General features: G+C 46.9%; 1 protein-coding gene across 1 annotated transcript in view; it reads left to right on the top strand.

Moving 5' to 3' along the window:
• The window catches only part of LOC139409279 (voltage-dependent R-type calcium channel subunit alpha-1E-like), a 218,653-nt gene extending 211,221 nt beyond the window's left edge, over positions 1 to 7,432 (top strand). The window contains exons 45-49 of the mRNA XM_071154189.1: positions 1,236 to 1,380; positions 3,282 to 3,410; positions 3,977 to 4,121; positions 4,366 to 4,547; positions 4,659 to 7,432. Coding sequence (XP_071010290.1) covers positions 1,236 to 1,380; positions 3,282 to 3,410; positions 3,977 to 4,121; positions 4,366 to 4,547; positions 4,659 to 5,216 — 1,159 coding nt within the window. The 3' untranslated portion in view covers positions 5,217 to 7,432. The remainder of the gene's footprint in view (positions 1 to 1,235; positions 1,381 to 3,281; positions 3,411 to 3,976; positions 4,122 to 4,365; positions 4,548 to 4,658) is intronic.
• Positions 7,433 to 16,037: the final 8,605 nt, after the last annotated feature.

The following is a 16,037-nucleotide window of genomic DNA, read 5'->3' as shown; positions in this document are numbered from 1 at the left end:
ATATTGGATGGACTGGTTACCTTATGCTCTGCTCCAAAATGTCTATCCATGATTCTGGTAGAGAGCCCTAGGCGATGCTGTTGGTTTATTGTGCAGGGCAGGGCAGCTTACAGGTAGCCTACAATTAAAGGGAATTTGTATTTGATTTTGAATAGCCTAGTAATAGGGATTTAAAAAAATATTTGTATAATGAATTGGGTGGCACATTACCTTTTCGCTACAGAATCTCTCACCACCGTGCGTTTCCATCTCCTCCTCTCTCCTTTATTCCTTTCTCAAGCATGCAGAGGGGCTGTCAACAGTTCAGTGAAATATGTTTTGTTTGCGAAAACATGTTACTATTGATGTTCCCGAACAGATTTCATTCACTTGGTATCCCAAATCAAGCACTGGGTAGCTGCAGGAATAGGGTTAAATAGCCCATTGCATACAGAGTTTGGGTGGAATATCACCTGTCACACAGCAAGCGCATGCTCCTCAAACAGTAATGCATGGAGTGAAATAAGTTTACTTATATGTATTTCTCAGCTGCTCATATTAAGCATAGCTCCGCTATAACACCAAAGTAGCCTACCGGACCAGCAGGAAAGCACAGAGCCTCCATTCGCTATTCCAGTGCATACAGATGACATGTATTTTTATCATGTCCTTGTTCCTGCCCATTTGATAATGGGCCATTCTAAATCCGAACTCATTTTATATATTAGTAAAGACAAGATTATATTGCTTATAGCCGCATCATGCAGCCTATATATGTTTTCATTTCTAAGACATTCTAAGGTTTGTATCATTCACAACTAAAGTTGCCAAATAACTCTAAATCTTGAGTATAGGAGGATCTGTTTCAAATTATTTTTATGCTCCGGAATGGTAAAAATATCCTATTTTATTCAGCTAGTTCAATTATATTCTTCTTACTATAAAATCATATCCAATAATAGAACAGGACTGCATACCTTTTCATAATTTGATTCTCCTTTTTTCCCCGTACTGGTCCCTCATGGGAAATGAACCCACAACCTTGGCGTTTCAAGTGCCACGCTTTACCAACTGCGCCACTATAACCAGCCGCATGATAATAGCCGTCTGACAAAATGTCATGACCGTCACAGCCCTACTTCTGAAGTCCCCGATCCTGTGTGTGCGTGCCTGTAGATGGAGTTAATAGATATGTGTTCATCCTAGATAGGCATGCCTCTCTGAGTGTCTGTCTGGCTTCCTATCTGTTCCATCAGGACCAGAGGAGGATTTGTGGCCTTGAGTCCCATATCCCCTCAGGAGATGTTCATGCAGCCCATGTCCCAGGACCTAGAGGACAGAGAGGAGGACTACCACAACTATCACCACCACCACCTGCTCCACCACCAGCTCCACACACTGGTAAGGACTTGGTCTCAAGTACTGTAACACCCCCATGAACACACTCACTCAATGCACTATAATCAAATCAAAATCAAATCAAAGTTTATTCATCCCGTGCACAGTTTACAGCAGGTATAATAAACGGTGCAGTGAAATGCTTACTTGCAAGCTCCCTCAACCAAGCAGTACAATACATTATGTCACATTGTATGTTATATGTATGTATTACTGTGTTACACACTTAATGGGGAAATAATTGTGTTATTATTACAAACATAATGCATGAGTAGACTTTTGATGGGTAAACCTCAAGTGAGATAGGATGGAGTGAGAAGGGTTCCATTATGGTCTGGTCGGCTGTGGTTGTGATCCAGAGAGATGGGGAGGAGAGGAGTGGGGGTTGAGGCTGTCTCTCCCAGGAGAGGCAGCGTCTGACTGGACTCACTCTGACTCATCCACTCCCCCATCCATCTCTTTGTCACTGTCCAGCCAATTAGCTGTCTCTGTCCACCAATTGTTACCCAAGAGGCCCGGTCCAATCAATATTCGGGTATTTTGACACTAGTTGATTAGTGGGGTGGAGTTGGTTGGGGGGTGGTTGTGGGAGGGTGTTGATTTGTGATTTGTGTTGAAATATTTGATGTATGGTGCCAGTATATTCTGATTCATCATCAAACTCTTGTCTGAAACAAGATTGTAAAAAGCATTGCTGTTGATCAGACTGTCATCATAGCAATTAGACCCAGAACAGATTGGTCACTCATTTGTGAGTCATGCACACTCTTACCTTACACTCAAAGCCATTCAAACACACAACAGCTTTAGTTAACTCTACACAGTCCAAGCCAGTTCTATCTAGCAGAGCTGGATTGCAGTCGATGATACGGTTGTCTGGCCCCTTCTGTGTCATTCTCAACTTCACCATGGCAATGTCTCACCATGCTGTTCACTCCACACAGTGTCCCTTGTTTAAGGCATCTATCACTACTCACCCATTTCTTTGAATGGTATCATAATTTCTCCGCCATAGGCTTTGATGAACCATGCGTATTATGCTTATTTTGCAAGATTGTTGTGGTTCTGCTGAGTTTTGGCACTGTGGGGAGTGTGACTTTGACGACATGAAAGCGTGTGACTTTCTGTAAGTGTGTGAATGGAACAGGGACAGAGACGGCGGCTTGTCTCTGGTGGTTTGGTGTCAGCACTCCTCTCATGGTTTTGTGGTTTAATTATGCTGTGTTGGTATTTGGCACCTTTGTCATCAACAGAGCTATATGCCATATGGCACTCCCATCCATCTCTCTGTTCTTTGAGCAGCTGTACCGAGTTCTGTTGGAGGATACTGCTCATATTTCGTGGTTATGGTTTCTCAGCTCTTCTCAGCTCTTTAGTGAAGAGTGGGGCATTTTGGTTTCCTATGCCTGCATGCCTGTGACTGGTTCTTGCCTCTGCTTCATGGCTTTCAGTTATTCAAGCTCCATTTTAAGCTTTAAGCCGTTGTTGCGCATGTAGACACCGCCCACTTCCTTCCTTCAGCCCCTCCTATCTGCCCTGCCCCGCCTGGTTGTCAGCCCCTCGTTGACAGTGGTACTCCTACCCACAGTACTTCTGAGCACCCCAGACAGTCACCACTCACACAGGTTCACAATGAATAATGAAAAATGAATACATTACACTGCCAACACACAGTGCTTTGGCTGCCGTTGTGCTCAGCCAGTGCTTTTAATCTGAGTAAAGAGGGTGTACGGCTATTCGATAGCAATACTGTACAAAATCTCAGTCAGCATACTACATCTGCTTGTGACGTGTTGGTACAGTAGCCCTCTGCTGGTCCTCTGACATCATTGCTGCCAACTCTGTTTTCACACATTAGAACTCTGCTGTGTTTCTCTCTCCTCCTTCTTTCTCTGACTATATAGGTTCCGGAGCGCAAAGAGTTTAACCGCAACCTTTGCCCCACTAACAGGCAGGATGCCCCACTCAGGGTGCCCGGGCGGGCAGTCTCTATCCGAGCCTCCTCTATGCCTCGGCTGGCTGTAGACACACAGGTACCTGTTACTGTATAGCCCCTCACCTCCCCTCCTCTACCCATGGGGCCTCAGAGAGAACAGGACCCAGGCAGACAGCCTCTGTGGGGGCTTCAGAGGGACTGAACACTGGAGCAGTGCAGCCACATATATACAGCAATCAGCCATGAAGTGGAGGAGGATTGGGTGTTAACTAGGTTGCTACAGTATATACATCTGATTTCAGCTGCTACCTTCAATGGTTGTTGACAGTGTGGATGGCGTACTTTGATGGTTTCTAGTTAATCCTTGCGTGGCAAACATGTCAGTGTGCCATGTTTCCCAGACGTTGTATTTTTAGTCCATGGTAATATGGATAGGAAGTGGCTTTGGGTCCTCAAAAAGCACAATATAAATACCATGTGTTGAACATGGAATGTGTGTTGTGGATGAGAGAAAGTCTTCTGCTCAGAACTCAGATTAGAACTCCACACACTTTCTACCCTCTCACATTCTCTCAACCAAATGTATATGTGTGTATATGTCTGTATATCTATATGTGTGTGTGTCTACTGTATGTGTGTATGTGTTTATCTGTTTGTGTGTAGGTGGGGACAGACAGCAGCAAATCAATGAAGCGCTCCTTCTCCACTATTGGGGATCAATGTGTGAATGGCCTGTGGCAGGAGGAGTACTCTCTGAAGAGGGTCAGTCCTGACCGTCTGAACAGACCACGACAGAGGAGCATCAGAGGTATACTACACTCAGTAACAGTCAGCCACTGAGTTTACATGGCATCTTTTCCTTCACTCTGGTTAAAGCTGGAATGTTTTCAATATGCCTCTGCTTAGGGTCCATTCACTGATCCTGACCCCTTTCATACTTTAAAACCATTGAAGAACAGTGGAAGCTATCAGTTTCAGATGCCCCCTGATGGCTGTGTATTTACTATACTGTGTTCCTCTTCATAGCTCCCCTCTCTCCCCCTGCCTCTCAGGAATCAGGTGCAACCTCAGGGAACCAGTGGATCATGAGCGGGGGCGCTCCAAAGAGAGGCGTCACCTGCTGTCTCCCGACGTGTCCCGCTGCAACTCTGAGGAGCGGAGCCAGGACCCGTCACAAGAACGCAAGCAGTCCCGTTCCCCCAGCGAGGGACGCACACATGCCCTCCACAGACAGGTGAGTGTAGGCCCTGAGCCTATTATTATTCAATTCCTGGCTTTATCTATCAAACACTGTCCCTACTACCATTGAAGCTTGGTTTATGTGTGAGGTCTCTACTCTCTGCAGGGCAACACTTCAGGCAGCCCAGACCTGTCCAGCACACCCCGCGGCCGGCGCCAACTCCCCCAGACGCCCTTGCGGCCACGCCCTCACATCTCCTACTCCCCCCTGGTGTGCAGAGCCCACCTCTCCCCCCCTGCTGCCAGTGAGGGCAGAGCCCGGACCCAGGAGGCCCCCGGAGAGACGGAGGATCCCTCGCTGCGGGAGGAGGGGGAGAGGCTAGCCCCAGAGTCAGGAGCGGGGGTGGGGGTGGCAATAGGGGTGGGTGGCCCAGGGTTAGGGGTCAGTCACCCGCACCACTCACCTCACCGGTACATCTCGGAGCCGTACCTGACCCTGCACGAGGAGTTACACAGCCCAGACTCCTCAGGCCTGGATGAGACTCTGACCTTCGAGGCGGCCATTGCAACCAGTCTGGGCCGTGCCAACACCATCAGTTCTGCCCCCCAGCTCAGACACAACTGGCAGGTCCCCAACGGACACTTCCATAAACGCCTGGGTCAGGCCAGCTCTGTGGTTGCCTGCGAGCTCTTGAGTGACACGGACGAGGATGACCGCTGTTAGGGCCGGGACTTGTAGAAGAAGAGCAGGAAGATGGACAGCAAAACTGGGTATCAGAAAGACAGGGGTCCTCAGTTTGAAGCACACTGTCAGGTCGTGTACTGAGTGTGCATCTGTACGTGTGTGTATCTGCACTCTTAGAAAAAAGGGTTCCAAATGAGTTCTTCAGCTGGCTCCCGAGTGGCGCAGCAGCCTAAGGCATTGCATCTCAGTGCTAGAGGCATCACTACAGACCCTTGTTTGATCCTGGTTTGATCCCGAGCTGTATCACAACCGGCCGTGATTGGGAGTCCCTTAGGGCGGCGCACAATTGGCCCAGCGCCGTCCTGGAGGATTTGGCCGGGGTAAGCTGTCATTGTAAATAAGAATTTGTTCTTAACTGACTTGCCTAGTTAAATAAAGGTTCAATAGGATAACCCTTTTTAGTTCCAGGGGGGGAACCCTTTTGGGTTCCAGGTAGAATCCTTTTGGGTTCCATGTAAAACCCTCTGTGGAAAGGGTTCTACATGGAACCCAAAAGCATTCTACCTGGAACCAAAAAGGGTTCTTTAAAGGTTCTAGAAAGCACCTTATTTTCTAAGAGTGTGTGTTTGTAGGAGTGCAATATGTTTGTCAAATCAACAAGACAGGGAAGATATGGGGACTGCTGGCGTACAGTGCAAACGTTCACCAGTTGCATTTTGATTAATAACAAAGTTGAATAACTCAAGATGTAAAGAATGTTTCCTCACTTCTTAGACCTATGAAACAGAGTAAGTATGTGTTCAGTACAGTGTGTAGCAGAAAAATAGTATGTGGCACTGAAGTATCAGGAATGTATTGGAATTGTGCTCTTTTCCTCCTGTAAGATAAGAAGTTCTCAGTTATTAGATCTTTATTGATCATGACACAGTGGTAGGTGTGTAGGGATCTGAAGCAGACATTGTTTGTCACAGACACTGTTTTAAAACAACTCTCCTCTCTCATTTCACACGACATCAATGGGGTATTTCTCAGGCAGTGACGTGAATGGTTCTGTGTCAGTCAGCCAATGAGGAAGAAGGTGTCACAACAGAAATGACCGTATGCACCAGTTAACTCACCGATCGTGAGCTCTCACCTGAGAACAAAAAAGGTTGTTGAACAAAGTGAGAGGAAAGGCCTTTCCATTTGTTGTAATGTTCTCTCCAGTAGATATGACGATCTACTTCAAGACGAGACAAGAACCTGACCTTTCCCTGATAGATGCTGTACATTTCCAGAGCTCTGGTGCTTTGATCCCTCTAAAGTCAGGTGTTCCAGCGTCATTTCATGTCAATGCTCTAGTTGTCATTTTCAGCTTAAATATGTTGGGTACTTGTGTGCTCTTCAGTGTGTCTCTGGACAGAGGACCCTCTTCCCTGCTTTTGTCTGTCACTGTCACCTCACTGGATTACGCATGATGTCCACTGTGAGGCCCTGGATGAGGTCCAGCCCTGAACTATAGACCCTCACTGGACAGCAGCAAAACTGGCCTCTTGTACAGAACAATATGGAAACAACAGACATAGCATGTCCATGTGCTGGATACTACTGAAAAATATAGTCTACAAAGCCATTTGTCCTGTAAATAGAATCAAGTGTCTTGAGGATGTGTTGCCTTTTATGTCATTATGAATACTATCTGTCCTTTCATGCAAATTATTTCAATATGGATGTGTTTATGGATGATTCCTAACTATGATTTATTTGTAAGTTAACTCCCATGGTACTCTGAACGCTGACTGAGTAAATTTTTGCCAACAGGTTTAGCAGTGCTGTATAAAAAGAGAGTTTTCCCTGATACAGCTCTTTGTTGTAGCAACATGATCGTGATGGTGATGGCGATGATGACGGTTATGGTGATAGTGATGATGATGGCTATGGTGATAGTGATGATTATGGTGATGATCGTTATGGTGATAGTGATAAAATGTGCCTGCCTGTGAGTAGGGCGACTCAGAGCAGTTGATGGATCCATGTGCACTCAGTGGTGTTCTCTCTCATCAGACCCCAACAGAATGATGTTTACATTTTGAACAGTGATTGTTGCCAAAAAGAGAGCTTATATTATATAATGTGCTGTGTTGTAATTTGTTTTGTTGACATGTTTCTGAAATGTGAACAGGACGTATTTGGTCCGATGTTCTGCTGGCCTATATGGGCCCACTGCTCTGTGAAACATGATGAGTTTTATGTTGCTTCTGAATTTCTGGTATAGAAAAGCATTCTGGTATATATGTAGTATATATAAATAAATACATGTCTAGTTTAATGGATTGTTTATACTATATTTCAATCTAGATGCCTGTATGACTTTGACAAAAACAATTTGCATATCTGTGTTGTGGCAGAACAGAGGGTTTGGTCAAGACGTTTACACAGATCAGACACGGACAGAGAAGGATTAGCTCAGTTTCAAGGGTGTTTATTTAAATAATAAATCAAAAAGAAAGGGTATGTCTCCCCTATGAGACCCTCTCCGGGATACCGTCTTCTGGGCTCCGGGTCTTGCTGTATCCTGTTGGGATCAAAACTGCACTCACTCCTGTTACCTCTGTAACCGTCCCCAACTATACAGGAGTCCTTTCTTATCCCACTCTGTCTCTGTGTGCTGCCCTTCTGGCAGCTTTATGGGCCTTGCACAGCTGGTGAGCAATCAGCCCATGAGATTACTCACCAATTCCCAATCAGCCCCAATTAGTCCTGGCCGGAGAACCCATCGAGACCTGGCACGTCCAGCAGATGGAGCCATCGCCTCGTGATGTATACACCGTCTGTCACCAGGCCTCGACGAGTCTCCCCCTGGTGGCTGACGTGCTGTATGTCACCCCCCCCAGCTCTATCGGGGAGGGGACTGTCATCAGTGCGACATATGTCTCCCTTCTCGATAGGGCATCTGCGTTTCCATGCTTTGCCCCTGACTTGTGCACAACAGAAAAAGAGAAGCGTTGAAGGGACAAGAACCACCTGGTGACCCGATCGTTTGTGTCCTTTCCCCTGGCCATCTAGACCAGGGGAGCATGGTCCGTGACCAGGGTGAAGTGGGTACCTAACAGGTCATTCTTGAGTGTCTAGCACCCCATCGTGTATCTGGGACAGAACAGCCCCTAGTCCCGTATCACATGCATCCGTCTGGACCACCATCGGCACCTGGAAATCAGGCGTTACGAGAATCGGATGGGAGCACAGCGCTTCCTTCAGACGGCTGACCACCGCTTCTGTCTCGTCCGTCCATCTCACTGTTTTCGGGAGGCGGGCTCTGGTTAGATCGGTGAGTGGGGAAGCTATAGCCGCAAAGTTGGGAATAAACCGGCTATAGTATCCTGCCAGTCCCAGGAAGGACTTGACCTGTGTCTTGGTGCGTAGAACGGGCCAGTCACGTACCGTGTGAACCTTCCTCTCCTGGGGCTTAACTTCCCCGTCTGATCAAATACCCCAGGTACTTCACCTCCTCAAAACCTAGTTTGCACTTCTTGGGGTTCGCGGTCAACCCGGCTTGTCCGAGCTCGTACAGCACTTCCTGGAGGCGCATCAGCTGCTCTTCCCAACCTTGGCTGTGGATGATGACATCATGCAGATATGTCGTTGCGTACTGCTGGTGGGGTCGAAGCATTCTGTTCATCAGTCGCTGGAAGGTAGGCGGGGCCCCATGGAGACCCGAATGGGAGGACCCGGTACTGATACAAACAGTCAGGTGTCGAGACTTCTCCCAGGAGGAGAAGGCCAACGGTACCTGCTAATATCCTTTGGTCAGGTCGAGGGTGCTGATGTACCGGGCCTTTCCCAATCGGTATATGAGCTTGTCCACCCTCGGCATGGGGTAGGTGTCGAATAAGCTTATGTTGTTCACACCCCGGAAATCATTACAGAAGTGGAGGTTACCGTCCGGTTTGGGCACCAACACGATGGGGCTGCACCATGCAATGTGAGACTCTTCAATGACCCCCATCCTCAGCATAGCCTCCACTTCTTGTTTCACGGCCTTCCTTCAGGCCTCCGGAATCCGATATGGCCTCTTTCGTACCATTTCCCCACGCCAGGTACGAATGTGGTGTTCAATGAGGGTCGTGCGGCCCGGCTTCTCGGAGAACACCGCCGTGTCCCGAATGACAAGCTCCCTGAGCTCTTGCTTCTGGGCCGGGTCGAGGTCCTTGTTGCTCGGGACCACCACTGGTACCGTTGGTGCCACTTCTTCAACAGGTTCACGTGGTAAATCTGTTAAGGTTTCCGTCTTCCCAGGTGCCGTACGCTGTAATTGACAGGTCCCAGCTTCTCGATCACCTCGTATGGCCCGTTGTTGCCATGTTGCCAGGAACTTACTTTCGGCCATGGGGATCAAGACCAACACCCTGTCTCCCACCTGGAATTCTCGGGGCTGGGATCCCCGATTGTAGACCTGGGCTTGGGCGCGTTGGGCCTTCTCCATGTGTTCCCTCACGACTGGCCATATGGCTGTCATCCGCTTCCTCATCGTCTCCATGTGCTCTACCACGCTGCGTAATGGAGTCGGTTGGGCTTCCCACACCTCCTTGGTGAGGTCCAATAGGCCGCGTGGCCTCCTCCCGTAGAGGAGTTCAAAAGGGGAAAACCCTGTGGAGGACTGGAGTACTTCTCGGATTGAGAACATTAGGTGGTGTAGTAGCTGGTCCAAGTTCTTCCCGTCCTGCTCGATGACCTTCCGCAGCATTTGCTAGAGTGTTTTATTGAAGCACTCGACGAGCCCATCCATCTGCAGGTGAAAAACGGCAGTCCGCATCTGCTTGATCTGCAGGAGGGTACACAACTCTTTCATGAGGCGGGACATAAACTCCGTACCTTGGTCTGTCAGGATCTCGTTCGGAATGCCCACCCGGCTAAAAAGGTGGAACAGCTCCCGGGCGATTACCTTGGATACCGCCGCCCATAGGGGAATGGCCTTGGGATACCGGGTGGCATAGTCTACTACTACCAGGATGTACCTGTGTCCTCGTGCTGTTTTTACCAGGGGTCCCACTATGTCCATGGCGATGCGTTCAAAGGGCACCCCGATGATCGGTAGGGGGACCAGTGGGTTTCGGAAGTGGGCCTTTGGGGCAGTCATTTAACACTCCGGGCAGCTGCGACAGTAGTCTTCCACGGCCCTCCTCATCCTGGGGCAGTGGAACCGTGCGGCGATCCGTTCCCGGGTCTTCTCCATTCCCGGGTCTTCTCCATTCCCAGGTGCACTCCCAACAGGTGGGTGTGGGCCAGCTGAAGAACGGTTCCCACGTACCGTCGGGGCAGCAACAATACCTCTCAAAGTTCCCCCTTTTGGCGCGACACCTGATACAAAAGGTTATTCTTGATCTGGAAATGGGGGTGTCGCCAGTCACTCACCCCCAGAAGTAGCTGTCCATCCACCGCTATCATTTGGGCTGTGGCGGCTTTCGAGTTAGGATCCTCCCACTGGGCCGTCCCGAATTGTCCCCTCAGTTGGCCCCCCACGGGTGTCTCGACTGGCCCCTCGAAATCGAGGAGGGAGAGGCTGGGCTCTTCCTCCCATGGTTCCCCAGGGGGGTCGGGTTCCGGCACCCCCTCCGACTCCGGACCCGTAGAAACAGGTTGGTCAACCGTTTCCTTCTGGGCCGCACAGGCGATGGGTCGTCCTCACTCTCGTCTTCGGCCAGCTTAATGGGCCTTGCACAGCTGATGAGCAATCAGCCCATGAGATTACTCACCAACTCCCAATCAGCCCCAATTAGTACTGGCCGGAGAACCCGTCGAGACCTGGCACATCCAGCAGATGGAGCCATCGCCTCGTGATGTATACACCGTCTGTCACCAGGCCTCGGCGAGTCTTGCCCTGGTGGCTGACGTGCTGTACGCCACAGTGTATACAGTAGAACCATTAAAAATATGAATCCTCTTAAATTACATGTCAACTAAGCTGTGGTAACAAATCGTCTTTTGAAAATTGATTTATGGCTTCATTTTTATGCACAGCGAAAACGCTGAAGGATTATCACAGAATTTTGACTACACCGAAATAAGGAGAAGAGAGATTTATTTTGGAGCAGGTGTTTTGGTCTCATCTTTGATGATTAAATGTTTTATTAAACTTATATAATGTATAAATCACACAGCTCACTACTTAATTACTTAACTACTCATTACTTTATGATGATGTGGAGAGTTGTCTCTCTTCTCGCTTGGCTGTTTGGCTTTGTCTCGGTATGCTAAAGATAAACCACATGTGGTTTGATATGTAGTTTGATATGGGCGTGTGTGTACCCACAGAGCTCAGGTGAGAGTGGTTCAGTGGTGCGGTAGACAGGCAGTGGTGGAGATCTCTACAGTGTTTGTGAGAAGAGAAGACAGTCATGACAACGCTGATACAGTGAGTCATCGTGATCGTGTCCTCAGATCCTCCTGACTAGTCCCCCTGGGATATGATGGGCACTGGAAGGGAACCTGGAGGGGTCGGCATGGCTGAGACCTTGCTGTTTCTCTGGGCAGGACTAGGTCTGTTTGGGGCTCCGGGAGAGGGAGCTTCTCAGGATGGTTCCTCACACGGGCTGTGCCCTGTCCAGCCGGGACCAGAGGAGTATGGGGGATGCAGGGGAGACCAAACACCAACCCTGGCTAAAGGTGAGTACGGCATCCCAGGATAAATGGGATCTGGTCATGGCAGCAATATATTGTATGTATGTTTGCATGTTTTGTGTATTTATTGTAATTGATACTGAAGGTTCTGAGATTATTTTTGATACTGTGGTAATCCCAGAATTGTGATAATTAATTACAAAAGAACTGTAACAAATATACCTGTGTTTAGCAGGAAGGTGTTGTTTTGTGTAATGTGTTCCTTCTTCGTTACTATAACCATGCCAACTTCACCAGAGCCATATATCTATATATCCTTATTGTTCTGGTTTTCCCCACACTGTGCCGTCATAGAGCCCCTTAAAATAGGCAGAGAGTTGGTCCATATCAAACATGGGGTTTGCTCTCATGCTTGGGGAGATTCCACCCAGACATTCCACACTGGCAGCAGGTGAGGCTCCAGGCTTTGATCTCACAGAGGGCAGCCAAGTTCTCTCTTCTCTAGGTAGACACAGCAACCTGTTCCAATTATCAGCGGCTAGTATCTCACCTTGCCCTCACAGTGGCTGGCCAAACAGATGAACATGATCACATCCAGCTTATTTTTAAACTAACTCATGAACTCTTATTTACATCAAAGTCCTGCCCTGATAAGTTTGTTTCAATTCCATTGATTGAGGTGATGATGAATACAGTACTGGCTGATGAATTCCTAACATTCATTTCAATCAAAGTTGGGTATTGCCACGGCTATCAATTCATACCCTGTCTCTGAGATGCATGTTTTGTTCCCTTTTCTAGAAGTGGATCTGTTGGACCTCTTGGACATGCTTTCCCCAGACCACTACAATGTCTCTACAGCAGAGGATGACAGGGGCTGCTTGGCCTACGAAATCGGACAATACGCCACCTTGTTCCTCCCCACACACACAGCGTTTGGCTCTCAGTAAGTCATATAGATAAACAGCTTGTGGAAATGGTAACCAGCAAGCTGATGTAATGAGAAAAGAGAAAATAAAATAATGTTGAGTTTGAAAGCATTGATGAAATACCTTTCTTAGGGCTGCAATCCCGTTAAGGTGATTGATATGACAACAGCCAGTGAAAGTGCAGAGCGCCAAATTAAAACAACAGAAATCTCATAATTAAAATTCCTCAAACATACATGTATCGTATACCATTTTAAAAGGTAATCTTGTTGTTAATCCCACCAAAGTGTCCGATTTCAAATAGGCTTTACAGCGAAAGCACCACAAACGATTATGTTAGGTCACCACCAAGTCACAGAAAAATTTCAGCCATTTTTCCAGCCAAAGAGATGAGTCACAAAAAGCACAACTAGAGATAAAAATGAATCCTTTGATGATCTTCATCAGATGACACTCATAGGACTTCATGTTACACAATACATATATGTTTTGTTCGATAAAGTGTATATTTATATAAAACAATTCTCAGTATACATTGGCGCGTTACGTTCACCAGTTCCAAAAACATCCGGTGATATTGCAGAGAGCCACATAATTTTACAGAAATACTCATTATAAATGTTGATAAACACAATTGTTAGACATGTAAATATAGATATACCTCTCGTTAATGCAACCGCTGTGTCAGATTTTTAAAAAACCTTACGGAAAAAGCAAACCATACAATAATCTGAGTACAGCTTTCAGACAACAAAGCAGCCAAAAAGATATCCGCCATATTGGGTAGTAAACAGAAGTCGGAAATAGCATTATAAATATTCCCTTACCTTTGATAATCTTCATCAGAATGCACTCCCAGGAATCCCAGTTCCACATTAAATGTTTGATTTAGTTCGATAATGTCCATCATTTATGTCCAAAGAGCTACTTTTGTTAGCACGTTTGGTTAACAAATCCAAAGTCATGAAGCGCTTTCCCTAGTTGCAGACGAAATGTCAAAAGGTTCCGTTCCTGTCCATAGAAACATGTCAAACGATCTATGGAATCAAGCTTTAGGATGTTTTTAACATAAAACGTCAATAATGTTCCAACCGGAGAATTCCATTGTCTTCAGAAGTGCGGTGGAACAGAGCTCCCTCTCATGTGAACGCGCATGGTCAGAGCATGGTCAGCTCATGGCAGACCTTACTCATTCCCTTCTCATTCGGTCCCACTTCACAGTAGAATCCTCAAACAAGTTTCTAAAGACGGTTGACATATAGTGGAAGACTTAGGAAGTGCAACATAACCAATATCCCACTGTGTATTCAATAGGGGCTGAGTTAAAAATCGACCAACCTCAGATTTCCCACTTCCTGTTTAGATTTCTTCTCAGGTTTTTGCCTGCCATATGAGTTCTGTTTTACTCACATACATTATTCAAACAGTTTTAGAAACTTCAGAGTGTTTTCTATCCAATACTAGTAATAATATTCATATTTTGCAACTGGGACTGAGGAGCAGGCCATTTACTCTGGGCACCTTTCATCAAAGCTACTCAATACTGCCCCTGCAGCCATAAGAAGTTCATTTATTGGGTAGATGAGGAAATTCCCTTTCGATGAAGTGTCTTGCTCTCAAGGTTGAGATTATGCTTTGGTGCTGAACCTGAAGTTGAATGTTGACATGTCAGGCACTAAAGCTGAATTAATTTGCCAGCGTTGTGGTAAACTTTGCATTGGCTTGTGAAACTGGTCTGGATGGACCCACTCGTCACATTGCTCCTATGTGTTTAAAGGAACAGTATACCCCTTACCTTGTCTGAAACATAACCTAAATTCAATTTCACTCCACTTGGAATGCAAAATAGCCTTATTTGGCTTGCTAATTTGCGTCAGTCACAATTGTATAGACAAGACTGTCAAGTGTGTTTCTGCTTGATGATGCAGTGAGCCTGATGTGTGTATGTGTCAGGTTTTCAGATGAGTTGAGCATTGTGATGAGGCTGAGGCTAGGAGGGCTGTGGGTGGAGGAGAGGAGCCTGCTAGCGGTACTGTCAGAGGAAGGGGAGGAGTTGCTACAGCTGAGATTGGGACCTGGACTACTCACCTTCATCAGTACCTGGAGCCGCCACTACGAGTGAGACAGCACCAACATATACATTACATGTGCCATGCTCATGGACACACACAGTCACCAAGTTATCGTTACGCATTGTGTATTTATTCCTCGTGTTATTATTTTTTTATTTTCTCTCTGTATTGTTGGGAAGGGCCCGTAAGTAAGCGTTTCACTGTTAGTCTACACCTGTTGTTTATGAAACTTGTGACAAATAAAATGTTATTTGATTTCAAATTTGATTGTATTAGATGTTATCCTCACACCACGGGCTATGGCTGATGATGTTGTAATACATGGCATTAGAATGGTTGGTATACCAAATACTGTGTGTCCTATTACAATGTTATGAAAGTCCATTGAGCGTATCATTTATTTTGCACTTAAGAAAAAGCTCAATGACTAATTCTACCTGACATAGACACTGTAGCTCAGGGGTCGGCAACAGGCACCCAAGTAATTTTTTGGGGACCCCAAAGTTTTTAGTAAAATTGCAGTGTACAAATGATTTGAATTATTTTCCGGAAACCCCAACCATTTGCTCTGACAAAAATCAGCCCGCGGGTGAATCTAGTTGCTTAATCCTGCTGTAGCTCATAGACACAACGTCCTCTACAGTGGAGTGGCTCTATACCAATTGTCTATACTGATCCACCACACCTCTCTTTCTGTGTCCCCCTCCTCTGGGCAGGTTCCCAGCAGGCCTCCTGTGGGATGGCGAGTGGCACTGGCTGGCCCTGTCTGTCTCGCTGTCCAGACTGGAGGTGTATGCTGACTGCAGCCTGCTGGAGAGTATACCCTGGAGGAACTACCCCGGCCTGGAGGTCTCCACCCAGGGTCTCATTCTGCTGGGAGGGGCCACCCAGCCCCACCACACACCCTTTACCGTAAGCCCACTGCTTTTCTGACCCCCGTGCTACATTCCTCACATTGGCCCCAGTCCTCCTCCCACCCCAGGGGAATAGAGGGGGTTGCACCAGGGAGGAAGGCTGGCTCAATATGAAGTTCAATGGCACAGAAAAAGGTTTGGCTTGATTGGACTAATCAGTACCCACTGAGCACACACTGGTTTGTGCCACTGAATCAATGTTGTTTCCACATTATTTCAATGAAATTAGTTGAACCAACATGGAATAGACATTGAATTGACCCAGTGATTTATGCTGATTAATCATATCTTCTGGTGGAGTAAGTAAGATTACTGTTATTTTACTAATTAACTTGTCTTATCTGAACT

The sequence above is a fragment of the Oncorhynchus clarkii genome, chromosome 5 (assembly GCF_045791955.1).
Source record: "Oncorhynchus clarkii lewisi isolate Uvic-CL-2024 chromosome 5, UVic_Ocla_1.0, whole genome shotgun sequence".
Taxonomy (NCBI): domain Eukaryota; kingdom Metazoa; phylum Chordata; class Actinopteri; order Salmoniformes; family Salmonidae; genus Oncorhynchus; species Oncorhynchus clarkii.
The sequence above is the reverse complement of the archived record's forward strand: the minus strand, read 5'-3'. Positions and strand labels throughout refer to the sequence as shown.